This window comes from Urocitellus parryii, chromosome 3, assembly GCF_045843805.1.
Source record: "Urocitellus parryii isolate mUroPar1 chromosome 3, mUroPar1.hap1, whole genome shotgun sequence".
Lineage (NCBI taxonomy): Eukaryota > Metazoa > Chordata > Mammalia > Rodentia > Sciuridae > Urocitellus > Urocitellus parryii.
Window position 1 is genome coordinate 137206096 of NC_135533.1, and position 20973 is coordinate 137227068.

Sequence of the window (20973 nt, forward strand, 5' to 3'; positions counted from 1 at the left end):
TGAGAAACTGATATACATTCAACACACATGCAAGAAAGAAACAATGTAGTCAGGCACCGTGGTGCACACCTGTAACCCCAGTAACCTGGGAGGCTAGGCAAGGGATTCTAAATTCGAGGCCAGCCTGGGCAACGGGAGACCCTATCTCAAAATAAAAAGGACTGGGGATGTGGCTTAGTGATAGCATACCCTGGTTCAATCCCCAGCACTGCAAACAAAAACATTTGGCACCATATTGTGTTCCACAGGAGTTACAGAGGGTAAGAGACCAAGGAACTGTGTAGAATAATAAAGCATAATAAAGCAGCTTTTAAGTGTACCTGTTAAGTTCAAGTGAACCCAAACAATAAGAAAACTACTAAGTCTCACCTCCCCAAACAGTAGTGCAGGACAGCTCTGCCTCATTACTTACAGAAATGCAGTTATATCCAGATTAGTACTCAAAACACACAGCAACTACATCGCAACCCACCTTTGGAAAACAGACTATGTGAAGGAAGACAATCCAAGATGAAAAGTGTGGTTTCCAGAGCAATTTATTCATTAAAATCTATTCAATATGCCATCAACAGTTTTCTGTGTGTACTGTGCTGATAAATAGACACTGAGAAGATTCAACAAGTTCATCATTTAATAAGTCTGAATTCATTTTCACCACATGGTATTGTACACGGTCATCTGTTGAAACAGATTTCTTTTTAACAGATCTTAGTTTAAAAAAGTCATAGATACTGTGAGTTCTGTATAAACTGGTGGATAGCAAGTTAGTTCCTTTGTTTTGACTTATAAGCCTCAACTTCACCGCAGAATAAAGAATGTAGGCCAAAGAAAGCATAATCGGTCACTCGTATAGAACAGTATTGTTTCTATAATTTGAAGCTTTCTGAATGGACGGGTTCAGGCCTGATCCAACTGTAAAAAGATTACTTAATGAATAGACTATATGGAAATTGTACAAAATGTTATTAACTTTAATCATTAATAGCTTAAACAGCACTATATTACTAATTGCTATTCAAAATCAAAAACCTGTTTTTGAATCCCCGAGGAGGCAGCAGGCGTGCACAACCATGCCACCCTGTTTTTACGGGCGTGTCAATACATTTTCGAACAGAAACTTTGGCTTTAGGAAAGAGTCACAAACATTTAAAAGAATGGCTTTAATCATCATTTTAAGTATACGGTAGGGGAAGTGTGCTTTAATTAAATATACATCATACCAGTGATGCTGGCAAGGTTGAGATAGTTACTCCTACTGTTGATAGCTATAAAAACTAGTTTGTACATGATAAGACAATGAGAGGAAAAAGCAATCCCTTTGAAATAAAATTTTAAAATAAAAAAATGTTCACAGTGGTTTGTATCAACAGTATGCATTTTATGACAATAACATGTACAGATTCAGAGCACCCTAGGGCTCTCTTTATATCCTAAGGAAAATGAGCATTTACATTATTCATGGGTTGTACTGAATTTTAAAAAGATCAACTGTACACTTACCCCTAGACAGGATAACTGTCCTGGGGTGTACAGCTTTAACACCATCATTAAAGTTGTTTGCAAAAGGAATATTAAAAAAACAAAACAAAAAAAACCCTAAACACCTTTTCTTGGGAGTGGAGTGTCTTTCATTTGCTGTTATAACCAGCAAATGCCATTCATTAACTCAAAAATGGAAAGAGGGGCCCCCACAAACACAGATCTATCTGAGCAGGCTGACCAGTACACGTTACAGCTTTAAAAATGAAGGTTATATACTCTATGTTACAAGTCCCAACTAGGCAGTGTCAAAATGACATCTATTTCTTTGCTTGCTTTGTGATCATACCCCTTGGAGGTGTTACGGGTCTTGTGGCATTCGGCTTCTTTTTCTCTGCAGGCTTTAAAATCTAAAGAGATTTTAAAAAAATACAATGCATTTTAAGAAATATACTCAACATAAAATCTTCATAAGCTTAAAAACCTCATTCAAATCTTTTGCTCAAAAAGGTTTCTGGATGTTTAAACCTGGCCCAACAACTTGGAAACCCTCACTCATGTATTAGCACAAACCAAGATGGCTTACAAACGCATGATGAACAAACACAATTCTAAGTCTGCAGTGCCTCTAGCTACCATTACCGACACAAATTCTCAAACCCCTGAGATCCTTGCACAATTTCTGGGAGCTCCAAGTTCCCTCTGCAAAATGGTAAAAGAATTGTTTTAATTCATTTAACAGGCTACTGCCACAAGATTTTGGTGGCTATATTTTTGTTTCTGACTGTGTCAACTTGAAGTTGGCCATATTTATCACAATAAGCAATTGAGAAAAAGACTGAGGCAGACGCTCACATGTAAATAATGCTTTTGTGCTGAGTGAAGGCCAAATGATGGGACAGTACTTCAACAAAGGTGCAGTAGAAATTAGATGAGAGAAAAGTGGGTTGAACTAAGCAATTACCCAGCACACCGCAGTTACTCCCATTTTCACACCAAGTGGAGACCTAGTTTTAGCCTAACATTACACTGGTGGTATGGTTTCAGATCCATTTAAAAGGTGTAAGGAGCTAACACACTGAATTATTTCTACCTATTGGTAAGAACAATACAAACAGTTAAATTCAAAACTAGGGGAAAAGTTCCATGACACTTCTTTTCCCTTTAAAAGGGATCCACATATTACTCAACTAGGACAGACCCTGGTTATGGGAGAATAAAAATCTAGCCTCCTCAAAGTGAATGAGCAATAGGAAGAAAGCAGCAATTATTTTTTTCTTAAGTCAGTATAATTCATACAAATAAAGGGAATAATGTTAAAAACATACTCTACCTGAAAGGAACACATTAGTGTTTCATCCACACTCATCATGGCACCTGCATTGTCAAACTCTCCACAATAATTGGGTGCAGAAAACAGAGTGACCAACTGCCTCTTTGCAAAAAATTCATATCCATCTTCAACCACCTTGGAGAGAAAATTTTTTCAGTGTAAGTAGATGCAAATTTTAAGTGAGTAAAACCACTCTTCAGTTTCCCACTGAGCCTGATATTCTGTAGGTTGTTTCCAGAAACACTTTGTATAAATAAGCAATACCTACCCACCAAAATCAACAAGGAGAATCTGTGCTCACACACATGCGCTTAAGTGTACATGTAAAATTCAAAATCAATACCTGATGGGCTCTACAAATAAGATCCAAATCATGCTTATGGAGAAATTTTGCAACCACTTCTGCACCAAATGTGAAGGACACTCCTCTGTCATTTTCACCCCAGCCTAAGACATCTTTATCGGGGTCAGACCACAAAAGATCACAAAGAAGACCTTGATCTGGTACATCAGTTGGTCGCATAATTCGCCGAATCTGCTCCATAGATTGAAGATCTGGTGATAAACCTATTAAATGAGGAAGAAAAAAATAGAACTGTTTTTGATGTTACCACTTCAGTTCAATTGGTCCATACACTCAATAACTCTGACACTGAAGTTTAAACTAAATCTATGGCTATGTTCTATTTATTCAGATTTGATCAAGACAATTACTCTAGCTTGCCTAGCCTGTATGAGGCCCTGGGTTTGATCCCTAGCACCAAAAACTAATCTGAATATGTGCTGGAATTTACTGTATGCCCTAATCTGGAGGGCATACTGTATTTCAACAGTACACAGTATAACTCAACATAAACAACCTTGTAAAAATTAAAACCCAATGACTTTGCCAGGAATGGTGGCACACACCTGTAATCCAAGCAGCTCAGGAGGCTGAGGCAGGAGGATCACGAGTTCAAAGCCAGCCTCAGCAATAGCAAGGCACTAAGCAACTCAGTGAGACCCTGTCTCTAAACAAAATACAAAAAAATTGGACTGGGATGTGGCTCCGTGGTCAAGTGCCCCTGAGTTTGACCCCTGATATGCCCCTCAACCCCCCAAAGAGTTCAGTGATTTTTAAAACTATTGCTCTGTGTGCCTCCCCTGTTAAGCAATGAAAATACAGAGTGATGTGTACACTAGATGTTACCATCACTAATAATGACTGGGCACAGAAGATGCAGGTATTCAGGTGAAAGGCAGCTTTAGGATATCTGCTGTCCAAAGACAGTAATATATACTAGGACTGCTAAGATGTAGTCTGTTCTCAGATGAGTTCAAAATCTCACGTCCAACTTGACCCACCTCTGTTTCAGTATGGGAGGGCAGAGATCATACCTCAATTAAAGTGTTATGTTGACCCTTTGATGGCTGCTTAATTTCTGATCATACACAAAAAGAAATCCTCTTTGCAATTACTACTTGAATTACACCATACATAGCATAAACACTGAGCAAAGCAAAACGGCTTTTAGAATTCAAGCCAGAGCTGAGTGTAGTGGTACACAACTGAATTCCCAACTACACTGAAGGCAGAGGCAGGAGGGTCTTAAGTTTGAAGCCAGCCTCAGCAATTTAGTGAGAACCTGTCTCTAGCTCAATGGCAAAGCTCCCCTGAATTCAATTCCCAATGCCCAAAGTGCAGGTGGTTTGGGGAGGTAACCAAGAAAAGGTTCAGAGAGGATCAAAAACAGATCAAGAGAAATTTATTCACATTTTCAGCATTATAGAGGATCTATGGGTCAACAAATCAACTGTCATTCATTTTATGCTTAAAAATACATTCTGACCTACTATTTTCAAATTCAACTGTTGAAGTCTAGAATTCCTTGTAACAAAATCAATTGCTTTAATGATTCTGGTTGCAACAAAATAGGCATGTAACATAAGAAGTCAATGCAACAACAACCCATGACATCAGTGTTCACCTTTTAGAAGGGATCAAAATCTATTTGGAATGAAAACCAGCCCACATACCTCCATGACAGCAGAATATTTTCTCATCCACGATGGCTGCTATCGGTAAACAGTTAAAACAGTCTGTGAAAGTTTTCCATAGTTTAATGTTGTATCTTCTTTTACCTGTGAAAATTTAGATGGTTGAAGAGATTGCCGTTTTCTGGTTTCATTCTCTCAGAATAGTTTCCCTCAAAGAAAAGTTTTGATTATCTTTTAAACAAGCAAAACTATGCTTTTATTAAAAATCTCCCGGAGGGGCCTTAGGAGGATTGAATATACAGGTCCATGACAGAGAGATCTCTGAGCTGTAAGCAACGATTCACATTTTCATAAAATATTTTAAAATTTTATATTAATGTGAAATCAGAATTCCAGAGAATAATGATTAAGGATTACCATCAAATCCCAACAATTATTTGGTAGTATCAATTCTGTTTGAGATCTAGTCTGTTTTGCCCAATCTCAACCTACAAGGTGGATCCTATTCCTATAGGCATTCATGGACATCTTTTTTATGCATCACCAGCGTCTCCCGTGGAGGAAACCTGAGAGCTAACACTGACTTTCCCATGAAAACCTACAGAGAGCAGGTAACTCAACCCCTACTGTAGCAGGAGACACAATGATTATAGGAGAAAACAGATGTAGGTACTTCAGGGCACCTATTCCTAACATTATCCAAACTCAGAATGCTCCCCAGAGAATCGAGGTTACAGGATGGTGGTGATCCCTCATCAGAACATGGTATTCCACACATTCTGGACTCTGAGTGCAACTGACAGAAGTATGCCTTTAAGCACTTGAAAATTAATGTTGAGTGCAAGACTTAGTCACAGACCTCAGATGTACCAATGTTGGGGTGCCTTTACCTCCTGTGCCCTACCATACACAACAACTCTAGTTACTCCTAAACTAACAGTTTGTCCTCAAGTCTCTTTTCCTTCCCTATCCTGGGGAACAGAGGGACATCTAAAGGTTTAGTGTATCCTAATCAGCCCAAGCAAGAGATTTCTTGAACCATACCATTCAACCTCAACTACTACAAATCAAGTAGCATTTCAAGGGCTTGAAATGCAATGCAAACCCAACAAATCAGTCACTTCTGCCTCCACAGAGGAACCCTGGCTATCTCTTTTAACCATTCCTGGCTCCTTGATAACTGGAGAGAACTCTTTTTTTTTTTTTTTTTTTTAGAAAGAGGAGAGGGGAGAGAGAGAGAGAGAGAGAGAGAGAGAGAGAGAGAGAGAGAATTATTTTTAATATTTATTTTTCAGTTCTCGGCAGACACAACATCTTTGTTGGTATGTGGTGCTGAGGATCGAACCCGGGCCGCACGCATGCCAGGCGAGCGCGCTACCGCTTGAGCCACATCCCCAGCCCCAATAACTGGAGAGAACTCTGACCAAGGTTTGCCCTTTGGAACTACTAATTGCCTGTTTTGTATCTTCCTTTACTAGAGGGTTCTGAAAGCTTAAATTTCTCCCTACAAAAGGCTGAAGGGGAATCTGTGCATAGTCAATCCAATTTCCGATAGCGAGGATGATAACTAAAAAATAAAAACAGAGGCCAGACTGTCTTACCCCCGATTTATAAAGCCATGTGGTTCTATCTCCATTTTCCACTGAAGCCTGTCTCTGAACAATTACACACTAGCTTCCCTGGAGCTCTTCCCTTTCCTATATGCTGCATTTGCCACCACTGACTAATCCTCTTCCGTCTCAGAGACAGCTTCGCTCAACACACTCCAACTTCTCTTGCCGATTTCTTTGCTGTCTTTGTTGGTTCCTCTATTTTAAACAATCTGTTTTCTTCCTTTATTACCTTCAAGCATCTCCAGCTCCAGGATCACTGCTTCCTCTTTTCTGCACTTCCTCCCTGAGACCACCCTAAGACCACTAAGACCATATGGCTCCAAGAAGATGTAGCCCATGTAATTGCTAAGACACCTTCAAGCCTCCAGATCCTAAGTTCTGAGCCAAAAGCTGTAATAGTCTCCTGTTACTGTAGGGAGACAGCTCTGGTATCAGAAAAAGACCAATAAATATTACTGTTTGACCAAACAAAAGATACTTCAGCTTTCCCAGCATCATTAAAGGGAAAAAAAAAAAAGTCGTATATATGTCTGTGAAATCATCATTTCAAGCAATGGTTTCTAAATTGTTTCAAAGAAACCTACATTTGAATAAAACTTTTCATTTTATTAAAATTATCAATATTTTTAAAAAAGTATCTGTAAACTATCCAATAGAAGTTACTTGTGTCAAGGCCACTTTTATGCCCACAAGTGGGCTGGATGGTGAATATATGCCTGCCAGGAGAGGGGAGCTTGGGCCTAAGATCTACAGATGTATCTGGAAGACGGAACAGGAGTCAAAATCTACCAACATGATTTTCTCAGTTTCGGAAGACCACTGCATCAAATAGAAACCTAAACCGATGCAGCCTATCATCACATTAGGACATATTTTACAACAAAGAAACCATCTGGATCAAAACTTTATCAACAAAATTATCAAAGTACTTGCTGAGTTAACAGTGATAAAAATCCTTGTCTCTCACCTTCACTACCTAAGCAGAGTAAACTGCTCTATTAGTAATTCTTTGGAATAGTCACTGTTAACATCAAATGTCTTCCTCACTACTGGCAGTCAAGAACCTACAGACTTTTCTATTTGATGATCCTTCCCACCTCATCTTACAAGCTGGATCTCAAGGATCATGGACCAAGCAATCACCCCAGTGTGAAAAGGTGGCTGTAGAAGCACCAGTCCTACAAGTGTACCCTCTCTATGGGAGCACATCTAACAAATGAGCCAGCTCAGTAGCCCTCCTATGACTGAGATGGGAAAACATGTTCTGAGACTACAGGTCATGACTGCCAGGGTGGGGAGGGTCACGATAATGACCTTTCACTGATCCCATGATTACATTATCAAGTGTTGGGATTCCTTAATCACCCCTCACTCCCAACCTGAGCCCTCTCCTGGCAGAAATGAGCAAAAAAGGGCAGTAGAGGCAATGATTCAAACTTTTTGACATTTTGTTTGCTTAAAACCCCTCTACCCAACTGATGATTTACAAGGCTTTAAGAATCTCATTTCTGGGGCTGAGGCTGAAATTCAATGGCAGAGCACTTGCCTAGCAATGTGTGAGGCACTGGGTTTAATCCTTAGCACCACATAAAAATAAACAAATAATATAAAAGTGTTCTGTCCATCTACAATTACAAAAAAAATTAAGAAAAAAAGAATCTCATTTCTGTCAATAATCAGCTCAAAAGTGCATCAAATAAACCATCCAGAATAGATCACAAAACCGATCATGTAAAATATTATAAAAAATTTAAAAACCATTTTAAAGTATTTTGCTTTCTTATTTTAGTATTTTTTTTAAGGAAAGCAAATGCCATCTTTCCTAAGTATAGATGTGCCAGTAAAAAGACAACTACAATACAAATTTTGCAAATTAATTTATATACTGCAAGATTCCATTTACACGAAATATTCTCTAGAAAAAGGCAAATCTAGACACACAAAGGAAACGAGTAGTTTCAGTGAAGCTGCACAACTGTCAACTCACTTCAAGAAGAGAATGGCAAAACACATCTGTCTAGATGTAGTTCATGGAATGAAATCATATTTCAATATGGTTGTTACAGAAACTATCTATTTAGACAGGTTCTCAGAATCGTATGGAGACTACTATATTCACAAAAATTATCCTTTTCCCCCCCTTTGCTATTAGGGATCAAACCCAGGGCCTCACACATGCTAGGCAAGTACTCCTATCACTGAGCTACATTCCCAGCCCTTATAACAATTATCTTAAAGAAACCGCTACTGTGACCATAAATTCATAATCTGATCATCTCTTCATAAAAGAACCTAACATAAAATTCAGTATAAAAATATAAAAGATGGGCTGGGGATGTGGCTCAAGAGGTAGCGCCATCGCCTGGCATGCGTGCGGCCCGGGTTCGATCCTCAGCACCACATACAAAGATGTTGTGTCCGTCAAAAACTGAAAAGTAAATATTAAAAAATTCTTAAAAAAAAAAAAAAGAATCCAGTCTGAAAGAATTATACTACATTAGCAACATAATTTTTCTACCCTAAAAAAGGAAAAAACTAAGATAAAAACAAGTTAACAGCATAAGAATGTGATTACAACACTGAATTCTAAACTCATATGTTACAGTTCAGTTATGGACAAAGAATCTTAAGTACTTACACTCATCATAAAATCCGTAAATTCTATTGATGCTGGCACATTCATGGTTTCCTCTGAGAAGAAAAAAATTCTCAGGATATTTGATTTTGTAGGCCAGTAAGAGGCAGATAGTCTCCAGTGACTGCTTCCCCCTGTCCACATAGTCCCCAAGGAACAGATAGTTGCTTTCTGGCGGGAAACCACCGTATTCAAAAAGTCGAAGCAAATCATAGTACTGCCCATGGATATCACCTGGAGACAAGAATGTGGTTAAGCAGTGTCACCATATTACAGCTCAACTCACTAACAAAGCTTTTAAAGGCATTCTTTAGATATTCCTTGCACAATGGTACTGACTTCTGATAAGAGCTTAAAGTGACAATCAATACACTAATTTTCAATTTTGTATCATATTTAACTGTAATAAAAAAACTGAAGTTTATGTATGTGTCCAGAACTCACACAAAGTTCAACTAATTAAGAATTTACTTTGTGGAAAGAGTTTTATGCTTTGCCATGCCTTCGAGCAAAGTAACATGGTTTTCCTTTCAGGTTAGCCAGATCAATATCAGATCTCCGACAGCTGAGTCTCTGGGTACTCTGTCAACAGACACTCTGAGCTCCTAATAAGCCACAGCGCCCAAGGAATTAAAGCACACCCACCACTACATTCAGCTGTCAAGTCCTTCTAGCCAGACAGTCACCAGAGTACTTCACTTTAAAAACATGCATCATGTTTTATCTATGTAGTCAAATATGCTAGAGAATCTATTATTACTCAAATTAATAGTTTTATAGTGTGTATAGATCATCTGCTTTTGCTATGAATAATAGTATAAGAACAAATCCAGCACAAATGCAAATTCTTTTTAAGGTATAAGTGTTGCTGTACACTTGAATTATCCAACACATGTAATTTAGAGCTCTCCACAATTCTTCCATTCTTAGCTTCATTTTTTTTTCTTTTGCGATGTTTATATTCCTTCAGTGAAATAATCTACAAAAATCCAAAGCACACCTAAGTAAATTAAGTCTATTAGAGACATTTATTGTAAAGCTATTTATGTAGTTCCAGGTTATAAAAAGGATTGATTCTACTAGCTAACACAAGATGACTTAGTGTGTCAAAACTTACCACATATCTTGAGTGGTGCTTCAAGTTCTAGTAGGATAGGCTGACTGAGAAAGATCTCACGAGACTTCAAGCACAGTCCTCTGATTTCATTCTCCTGTAGCTGGACATTCTTACCTGGCTTGGACCCTCTCACTGTAGGGTAGAAAGAGTTCAATTAGGCCCAACAAATCAAAATACAATTTAACAAATCATTTTAAGTATCTGAGAAGTTTTAGATAAAGAAGGGGGAAAAACATGGTTAAGTAGCTTTCTGACAGGTTTGATGTTCTGGACACTTATAAACAGCATGACTTTAATGCCTGATCAGAATCTAGGACTTCAGAATTTAGCTGCATCTCCTCTACCAACTAAGACTCCTCAACAGCATCCTAAGCAAGAGTCACCTGTGTGTGGATTCTAAGGGTCTTTCTTTACTACCATAGTTCCACCTCCAAGCCCTGTTTGCCTGTGGCCTGTCATTGAAGCAGCTCTTTAAGTCACCAGTCTTCTCCAGCTTTATAAATTAATTAGCATTTGCTAACATGACAGTAATAATAGTTATTTTGAATAATGACAGATTTCACTGTTACCAAATTTGTCCTAAGAACTGCTTATTTTAAAATGTGGGGTGAGAAATACTCAAGAATTTTCTACCCATTAGTGTTTTTCAGAGGACCACGAGGATCTCAAAGGTCTCTAATTTACCTATGAAAAGTGTATGTGTTGTTTTCATCTCATAAAAAAATGCCACAGGCTGGGTGCAGTGCTACCCAGTGACTCAGGAGGCTGAGGCAGAAGGATGGCAAATCCGAGGTCAGCCCACGCAACTCAGTGAGAACCTGCCTCAAAATAAAAAACAAAAAGGGATAGGGAAGGCTGTGGCTGTGGCTCAGTGGTAGAGCGCTTGCCTAGCATGCTTGAGGCACTGGGTTCGATTCTCAGCACCACATAAAAATAAACAAATAAAATAAAGGTATTATAAAGAGCATGACTTCAATGCCTGATCAGAATCTAGGACTTCAGAATTTAACATCTGCCCACCTACAACTATCAAAAAAAGAAAGAAAAAAGGAGGCCAGGGATGTCGCTTAGTGGCTAGGTACCCCCATGTTCAATCCCAGGATTAAAAAAACGGGAGTGGGGCTGGCTGTAGCCATAGCTCAGTGATGATAAAGTGCCCTTGGGTTCAATCCATCCTACTCCCCCACTCTCCAAACATGCCACAGGCTCACTGTACCATACTTTATGCAATGCCTGGGTCTGAATTCATGTTTATAATCATGCTTATATGGTGAAGGATGTCAGTATGTGCTGGAAGAATGGTTTCTGGTCATCTTAACATGTAAAAAGCAAAGGGAGAGGCACAGGGGCACACACTTGTAATCCCAGCAACTCAGAAGGCTGAGACAGGAGGACCTCAAGGCCAGCCTTAGCAATTTAGCAAGGCTCTAAATAATTTAGTGAGACTCTGTCTCAAAAACTAAGAAGGGCTGGGGTTAAGTACCCCTGGGTTCAATCCCTGCTATCAAAAATAAACAAAATAAATCTGGAAAAAGCAGTGGGAGAAAGAAATCCCACTACACAAGCATCCTAAACTCCTACATGCGGAGTTAGAGCACTCAGTTCTGCTCACTGTTGAAGTGGAAGCCTTGTGACAGCTCGTTTATCAGTAAGTAGGGAGCAGCAGTAATGAGAAACTTTTCTTTTGGTTCCAGCTGTAACAGATTAGAAAGTCCTAAATACAGATTAAATAGCACTGAACTGCTAAATGTACCTTAATTTTATAGTGATGAAATGGCCCCTTCATGAAACGGGCAATCCTGCAAAATGACTTACTGGCAGAGTCTGAGGAAATACACAGCCTGATTATCCTCAACGTGTTTGAGTCCAAGTTTTTATACTTGGTACAAAAGACTTATGCACACAGGCATTGTCTGGATTAAAACTAAAGTAAAAATACAGGGCCTGACTAAAGAGAAATTAAGGCTGCATCTTTCCATCACTAAACCCAATATCAAGTGATTTAGTTTAAGTAAAACTGCAAAATCCATCAGATTAAATCATGTTAATAATTTAAGTGTTATTGGTTCTGGAGGCATCACTTGTATTCAAATTATAAAAGCACTGGCTTAAAAGCTGAATAATGGCAACAAGTTTAGCCAGTTTGTGTATAGTTTTGTTCCACAAATAGCTAAGTAATTGTAATACAGGGTAATAAGAAAAATCTAAGTAAAAAACTTGATTTCTATTAAGAATCTTTTTTTCCATTATAAGAGTTGAACCCAGGTTTGGGAGATATTGTCCTAGGTGAAGCCATCCTTCAGCCTAGCAGCCACTGAAACCCTGGATTCTCTGAATAAACAAGTGAAGCAGAAATGGCATTGTGTAGAGTGGTGTTATTTTTCTCAATGAAAGATAAGAAAGGAAGGGATGAGAAGGAAAAACTCCTGAAGCACAAAATGAAGAGAAAATGGGGAGCCAGCCAGAATCCTGAACTTTCTGGATTGGTACTGGTTCTAAGGGTTTGGGCAAACCATTTTACTTTGGACTACAAAATAAATAACTAAACAAAAGACTGACAGCTTCTGATTAAAAAATATTATAAAACAAGAAGCAATGAGAGGGAAAGAACTATGATAAAAATCTTTGAAGGAAGATACAAGAAGACATGTAATACAATAGCAAATGAGCAAAAAACCCCATTTTTTTTTTTTGCACAAGTACCACAAGTTTCTTTTTTCTGCCCAGACACACACACGCACACATTCCTGGTGAAACATAGTGCAATCCTGCACTGCTGGCCTGAAAATCCAAATCACCAGTGATTCCACAAGTTAGCCAGAAACGGGCAGACTGCCCAGCAAGAAACTTTATTTTTGGCTAGGAGGGAACTCCTAGTAGCTTCTGGTTTCAAAGTGAATTTTCTTTAGCACAGTCCCACACTTGTGAATGAGTGGCCCACTCTTTGCTGTTAAAATAAGTAATGCCATCAGATTAAATCAATGCAGCTGAAATAAATTTTCTTGGCTTTGGAAGCTTCCTACTGCCACCTTTAAACATAATTCTCTTACTGTTTTTCTATTTATTCTGAGGAAAGTTCAGAGATTACTAAAAAGCAATACTACTTTAATAAGAATTTAAAAATTATTCTTAATGAGAAGTGAAGATTAGATGCATCCCCCCCCCCAACAATAACAAATGGCTTCCCCACAAATACCCCAGGGAAAAACATAAATATAAAAGAGACTCTGCCAAACCATCTCCCACCAGTTGGTAAATCAGGACTCCACCCAGACTTCCCTTCACCCTGAAGAGCCTGTTCCTTGTATCTGCTTCCCCTCACAGCCTGTACCACACTTCTGAACTGCTCTTATAACACCCACCCCACTCAGTACTTTGGATTATAACTGCCAGTGAAGTCTGCTGTTCACCTGGACTCCCCTGGTAGAACATAAACCCCAGGACAATGGTCTTGCTATGTAGTGTGCACAAGCAGTGCTAATACATGGCAGGTGCTCAAAATGTTGTATGAAGTCTGGATCAATCTGAGTACTAATGACTTTAGCCTTAGAATTAACATACACTCTAGACTATATACTTTCAACTAGCAAAAACCATAAAAACAAAACACAACACTTTAAAATTACAAAGTCATATATAATCCCAGCAGCTCAGAAAGCTGAGAGAGGAGGATGGCAAGTTCAAAGCTGGCCCCACCAAAAGTAAAGCACTAAGCATCTCAGTGAGACCCTGTCATAGTACCCATGAGTTCAATCTCTAGTATCCTCCTCCCAAAAATAAATACGAATAAAATAAAATTACAAAGTAATAGTGAATAGTGCAATTTGCTTACCAGACTTTACTGGTATTTTTTTTATAAGCATGAAAATTTAGGGGTACTCTGTTGTTTTTTGTTTTGTTTTTGGAACTAGACGTTGAACCCAGAAGCTTTTTCACTGAATTATATACCCATTTTTAAGAATTTTAATTTTAAGACAAGAGTCTCACTAAATTACTGAGGCTGGCCTAGTTTTGCAATCCTCCTACTTCAGCCTCCCAAATTGCTGGAATTATAGGGATGCACTACTGCATGTAGGTAGGGTTACTCTGAAATTTTAAAAGGATTTCTGAAATTTTAAAAGGGTTTTGGCAGCCCCATTTGGTATTTCCTAAAATTGTAGGAATTTAGCTATTTCCTAAAAGTTGTCAAATCAGCCAGTAACATAAAAATCAACTTCAGTACTTGCAATGTCCATTAAATAGATTAATTGTAGTTAACATTTACTAAGTACTTGTTTCTGCTGAATGTTGTGCTAAAGGGCTTTACACTGCCATTTAACACTCTCAACAATGCTATGAAGTTAGGCATTATCATCTCATTTTGGAGGCTGGAGTTTAGTTTCAAGGCCAGAGCTTATAAAGACACCAGGCCTCTAGGTCTAGTAGTGCTTCCACATCACCCCTCTACCTTAAGCTTCCAAACAAGGGAATTATATTATAGGACAAACTACCAAACCCCCAATATAGTTATAACTCAAAACTTTGCTATGGGATATAAAACCATAATGCATTCTTACAAATGGGGAAGCACTTAAAGAGACTGTTTAAGACAATTAATACTTACTATATTTCAAACATTCAAACACAATAGTTGCTGAGCACCTACTATGTGCCAGACTGAATTAGAGGCTAGGAATACCCTGGAAACAGAATAGGGAAAAACCTTGTCTTTTTGCACATGAACTTTTCATTCTCAACAGATAAAGTCCAGTTAGGCAAGGCAACATACAACTGTAATCCCATCCACTTCCAGGAAGATAATTAATTAAGGGTCAGTCTGGGCAACTTAGTAAGACAGGGTTGGGATGAAGCTCAGTGGTAGAACTCCCTGGGTTTCATCCCCAATATAGCAAAATAAAATATATAATAATAAAAATAAAAACAATACCAAGAGAGTTCAAATGTCTATTTTATTGCTGTGGGCTACAAAAAAAACTATAAACATCTAAGCTCTGCTCAATAAACATCAATATTCACCTCCAGGTTTAAAACTATCACTGTGTTCTGTACACAACAGATATCTACACAAAAAGGAGACCCTAGGTAGAAAATTCAAGGGGTTGTCACATCATAACCTCCTAAGTAAGCAGTTCAAACAGTAAAATATTTTCAACAACTGAATGTCCAATGAGTAAGAATGCCATTCTCTGGTTGAAAAGTATTCCAGAAATCTCAGTGCCAAGCACAAAAGGAACAAAATTGTGAACATGTGTACATTACTGATCAGTACATTAAAATACCAACTCACGGGCTGGGATTGTGGCTCAGTGGTAGAGCGCTTCCCTAGCCTGTGTGAGGCACCTCAGCATCATTTAAAATAAATAAAAGAAAGATATTGTCTCCATACACAACTATCTATCTATCTATCTATCTATCTATCTATCTATCTATCTATCTATAAATCCAATTCAGGCTTAAAATGTGACTTTTTAGTACAAGCATTTCTTTTATCTGGCTAGAAAGGGAGATTTAGAAAAATGCATTTCGGCTGTTAATAACAAACACTGTTATGTAGAAACATCTTTCTACTTGGTAAATCACTATCTTCAGTAAGTCAAAAAACTTTCACACAGTATTATCAAAACCAAACTGATTAAAAAAAAATCTTGAAACTAGAAAGATTATTTGCAATGGTGATTATTTGCAATGCCAGCCTTTTCTCAAAAACAGCAGTTAACTTTTCATGTAGCCCAACAACAAAGGAAGAGATGGAAATTATGGAAGAAAATTAAGACTACTTTACACTGCCATTTAATGCTTATTTATGAGGAATAAAAAAAAAGCCATTCTCCTTGTCACATAAAGGTGCTTATTGTTAAAATGTCATAATAAAGGAATAGCAGAGCCCCAGCTGAATTATGTTTCAGAACCTAAGAATGGCATGATCAGTATGAAAGTGACTCAACATATTTTGCTGTTTTAAGATAATCCTATCCAAAAACTAGCGGCAATTTTAAGAATAAGCCATAATAAAAAGATAAAGAGCGCTGGGGATATAGCTCAATTGGTAGAGTGCTTGCCTTGCATGCACAAGGCCCTGGGTTCTAATCCCCAGCATCCCCCTCCCCAAGTCACATATTACTTGAGTGAAATCTTCATTTTCTTCATGATACAGACCGGTATTTATGACAGATTGGGAGGGAAGAGACCTTAATCCAATCACAAAATCCTAAATCTCTGCAGCATTAAGCTTTCCTACAAATCACCATGTGATTTTCTTCAAAATACATAAACCATAAAAATGTTATCAAGAATTTTCTGGATTCTTTGCAAAATCTCCAGCAGGCAGACCTTCACTTTCTGACCACTTTAATTGTTTCCATACCACACCCTCCCATCTCAACTGTAACTGCTGATATTACATGTACTTCAGGCTTTAAGATGACACAATTTTCTTAAGTCAGGATGGAGCTGTAAAACACTGTCCACTGTTCTCAATGGTTTTCTAAACCTAAGGGGAAGTCTATTCATAAAAAATTTAAAAAAAACCAAAACACTTTTCACAGGCTAACAGCACACTTTAATAAAATTCAGAGCACACACTCTATATTTGTTCCTATATTTTCAGTTTTCCATTGCTGTTAAGACTAACATCAGTGACACCCACTCTCTGCTAGGCAAGGGATGTTGTTAGATCCTACTTTAGTGGAAAACCTAAAGAATTCATATAAATCGCCAAGACCCATGCTTTAGCTAAAGAGGTCTGATCCTAAAACACAACTTATCCCAGATTTCTAGCTCCAAGAAAATGAAATCAATCATATTTATCTTGAATAAGACTCTGGAGTTTCCTCACCTACAATGCAATTCTCATCCACAGTATTATCTCCTTCATAGTTATGATCTATGAATAGCTCCAACTATAAATTAAATGAAACTTCGAGCCTGTACAACACAAAACATTTCCCTGCTCCAGGGTCAGTAATCCTCACCATCAAGATAGGCATTTCGTAGGGCAGGTCATAAGACACAAAAGGATGTAGTTTCAAAGACTTATGAACTTCTACCACCGAATAAGCATGGTTGGGCCCATGGCCCTTTCCCTGGTTCTAAGGAGATGCCTGGTCTCTGCTCCAGTGTATCCCATCTCCCCTCATACAACAGAATGACGCTTCAGATTTCACTGCTGCCTTCTACTACTGATAAGCAAAGACACAAGAAGTGCAATCCTTCTGATTGTGTGATTTTTTTTTTTTTTTTAAAAAAGGTCTTCTGGTGGGCACAGTAGTGTATGCCTATAGTCCCAGCTCCTTGGAAGGCTGTGGTAGGAGGATCCCAAATTCAAGGCCAGGCTCTTTAAACAAAAATTTAAAAGTGCTGGGATGCAGCTCAGTAGTTTAATCCCCAGTACCACAAGAGTCTTGAACTGCTGCTGAACATCATCTCCAAGAGTACATTGCCTCCTAAGCAATACAGTGACATTCAACTAACACCCTAGAGGGCAGGGGCTCACAACAGTTAGGGAATTAGAAACATGCAACTGGATGGCACTGTTCAAATCATCTGCTGTGCTTAAAAAAAAAAAAAAAAAAAAAAAAGCCAACAATCTGTGTATTCATTAGGAAAGACTACTTTTGTTTTCTTTCCTCAGCATTTTAATAACTTTTAAAAACCATTATGCTTGGGGCTGGGAATGTGGCTCAAGCGGTAACGCACTCGCCTGGCCGAGCACAGGGTGCTGGGTTCCATCCTCAGCACCACATAAAAATAAAATAAAGATGTTGTGTCCACTGAAAACTAAAAAATAAATATTAAAAAAAAAACATTACGCTTGTCCTTTATTATGCTTAGGTCCAGGAACTGTTGCTTGTAATATGAACATGTTTCATATTACACTGAAAGTCAAACACATTGATCATTTAAAAGATTTTGGAGTTTCAGAATATCTGAACACTATCTTCAGAAACACCCTGGGATCAGAAGATTAAACTGGTTAACACTTTCCATGGCCTGGGCACAGGTCATATTTAAATCACTAAAGCAAGTCAGGCAATTAAGTAGAGTCTTTTGCACAGCCTTGCAGATAGACAATGGCCTTTGTTAGCACTAAGATGCTTCTTGCAAACCAGGATGAGTTTCAACTACTGCAATGCAAGAAAACGCTAGCCAGCCATCTCTTCTTCCAGGAGAGGTTTAACAAGTAAAACTGCCCAAAATCTCCCTTCTGTGCAACACATCAGAGTATCAGACTAATCAATAGTGTATTTTCTCTTCAAATCTCCGAAATTTTATTGTGTAGTTACTTCAACAGTTAACTAATACCAGCTATACTAAGGAGTAACAACCTCAAGGCTTTTATCAGCAGCAAGGAAGACCTTGGATAAAGGCTGCCAAAGTGGGTAGCAGAGGTGATGCCTCTGCAAAAAGCTACCTCGTTTAAAGAACTGCAGAGCTGCAAGTGCTTAAAAACTAAACCAACGTGTTGTTCTTCTTAAATAAGACTTCACTTTTGAGTTACCTTTTCAGTACTATTCCTGAGTCACTTCTCAATTAGTTCATACAGTCCTCAAGATTAACAATTCTTAATGTGTATAAAAGCCTAATAAGGTCACAAAAATCATATTATCTCTTTTCAGAATTACTTAAATCTTACTGAAAATGTTTAGGGAAAAAGACTTTTGGAACATTACCAAATTACAAAATTATCAATATCCTCTAATTAGTAGGAACATATATTCTCAACAATCACCTTCAAATGTTCTTCTGTCAATTTAGCATCCATGAAGAAAAAGGAATTTAAGTACATATATTATGCAGCTCTCTATTCCTAAGGCATTTAAATGCACTGCCTTCCTATATTAATTTCAATAATATTTAAAATCTGATTTTCAAGTACAAAAGAAGAATTCTTAAGAAATGAAAGATGAACCAATTTACCCAGCAAATTTTCTAGCATGATTTCAAAGATTAGTGAAATGAGACTGTTAAAGGCAAACCATAATTTAAAAGTTCCAATGTTTTGAATTCATACATTCCAATTTCCCCCATTTTCTGAGAAACAAAGCCCACTCACCATATCCTTGTCTAGAGGTGCAAATTTTCAGAATAAGGAGAAAACATTTTCAGTTTTGTTTTGACTTCATAGAATTGCCCAACCTTTCAAGCTCACAGCTCCATGTTTCACAGCATAACCTAACAATATTTTTAGGAGAGTTATAAAGGCAAAATAAGTTAAAACTCGGCCAGGTCACATCATCAAGTGTCCAAATCAAGAAGGCGACGTGCCTGGATTCTGCTAGAGGTTAGCATTTGTCTTGAATCAGGGCTGCTCAACTCAGCTTCCCTCTCCCATCTCATTAAGAAACAAATGCCAAGCACCTCACAAGTCTCAGGTCAGCCAAAACTAAACGCTTTGAGCGTTCCTTAGCCACTGGACACCTCCTCCTTCCGATCCTGGGTGTTCTAGCTCCTGGCTCCCTGGGTTTGAAACCTTGCTATCACTGTGTGGCCTTGGTCGACTTCATTTCTGTGTCTTTTTTTTTTAAGCATAAAGTCACCTATCTCGCAAGGCTGTCGGAAGAACTGAACCAAGTGCTTAAAAAGAATTCCTGACACAGCGCTGCAGACGCGTGAGTTGTGATTACAGTGATAATCACGAACCCGGCGCTGGCCAGTTGACCACACTGTCATCACCGCCGGATTCACGTCTGGAGGCACGTTCAGGAAAAGAGCGCGGAGACCGCGCCAGGGTCGGACAACTTAACAGGCGCGGGGGGCCGGAGGGGAAGGGGTGTCACATCCCCGGGAGATGTGAACGTGCGTCGCCCACTAGCAAGACACGGGTCCCTCCAGCTCAGAACGGCGAAAGATTAAAGAGCAAAGGCCAGCAGGATAGGAGTCACTTCTCAATCACGCCGCCGAGCCCGGTGGAGCCCACAACACGGTCGAATCGCTGCGAGGACGAGTACTGGAAACTCGAGCTCGCGGACCGAAGTCGGAGTGCGCCGTGCGGCGGGTCGGGCCGGGACCCCCAGCCGCTGCCCCCAGGCGGGCCGGGTGCGCGGCGGAGCGGCGGGAAACGTGGGGGTGGGGAGCGGAGTTTCAAACCTCCCGGCAGCTGGGCGGCTGCGTCCAGGTGCAATGAATGAGCGGGGCGGGGGGACCCTGGCCGCCTCCCGCTGCGGCGCCGCGGCCGGCCGCTCCGCGGGGCTCGGTCCCGCGGCGTCGCCCGCCCAACCGGCTCCGAGCCCTGCCCCGAGCCCCCGCGGCCGCCCGCGCCGCTCCGTCCGCCGCCCCCCTCACCTTCCAGCAGCCGTTGAATGATGCTGTCGATGTTGAGTTTATCTATATCCGCCATCGCCTTCCCGCCGCCGACCCTCCCGCAGCGGCGCCGCCGCCGGCTCGCGCCCGGGACTCACACCTCCTTTCCCACGCCACGAGCACAGAGGCGGTGGTGGCGGCGGTGGCAGCAGCCGCGGCGGGTCCCCCCCCAGCCGCCCCGCTCCCTGCTTCCTCCTTCTCTCCCCACTGGAACCACGAGAAGAACAAAATGGCCGCCGACTCTTCAGCCAGCCTCGGGCGGCGCACGGATGCGCGCGGGGGAGTGCAGCGGCCCTGCCGGGACTTCTTTATGGGCCGTAGGGCGCGCGGGAGAGGGCGGGGCCAGGGCGCAGGAGGGGGCGGGGCCAGAGCGCGGGAGGCGGAGGAGACGGTTGAGCGTCTCTGCCGCGCGCGGGATTCTTCCGCCAAACGGGCCGAACAAATAGGTCCCCTGGCCCGAGCGTGAGTTGCAAAGTTGCTCGCGGGAGTTGGGGCTAGGGGAGGAAGTGCTGCTGTGCGC

The 20973-nt window shown here is 40.0% G+C and overlaps 1 protein-coding gene across 1 annotated transcript; it reads right to left on the minus strand.

Moving 5' to 3' along the window:
• Positions 1 to 518: 518 nt before the first annotated feature.
• Positions 519 to 20697, minus strand: Ppp1cc (protein phosphatase 1 catalytic subunit gamma). The gene is made up of 8 exons (XM_077796843.1): positions 20436 to 20697; positions 10155 to 10286; positions 9041 to 9271; positions 4829 to 4933; positions 3156 to 3379; positions 2813 to 2947; positions 1829 to 1889; positions 519 to 912 (listed from the first exon to the last, which is right to left on the minus strand). Exons 1-8 carry the CDS (start codon positions 20488 to 20490, stop codon positions 842 to 844), a joined length of 1014 nt encoding a protein of 337 aa, XP_077652969.1. The 5' UTR covers positions 20491 to 20697; the 3' UTR covers positions 519 to 841.
• Positions 20698 to 20973: the final 276 nt, after the last annotated feature.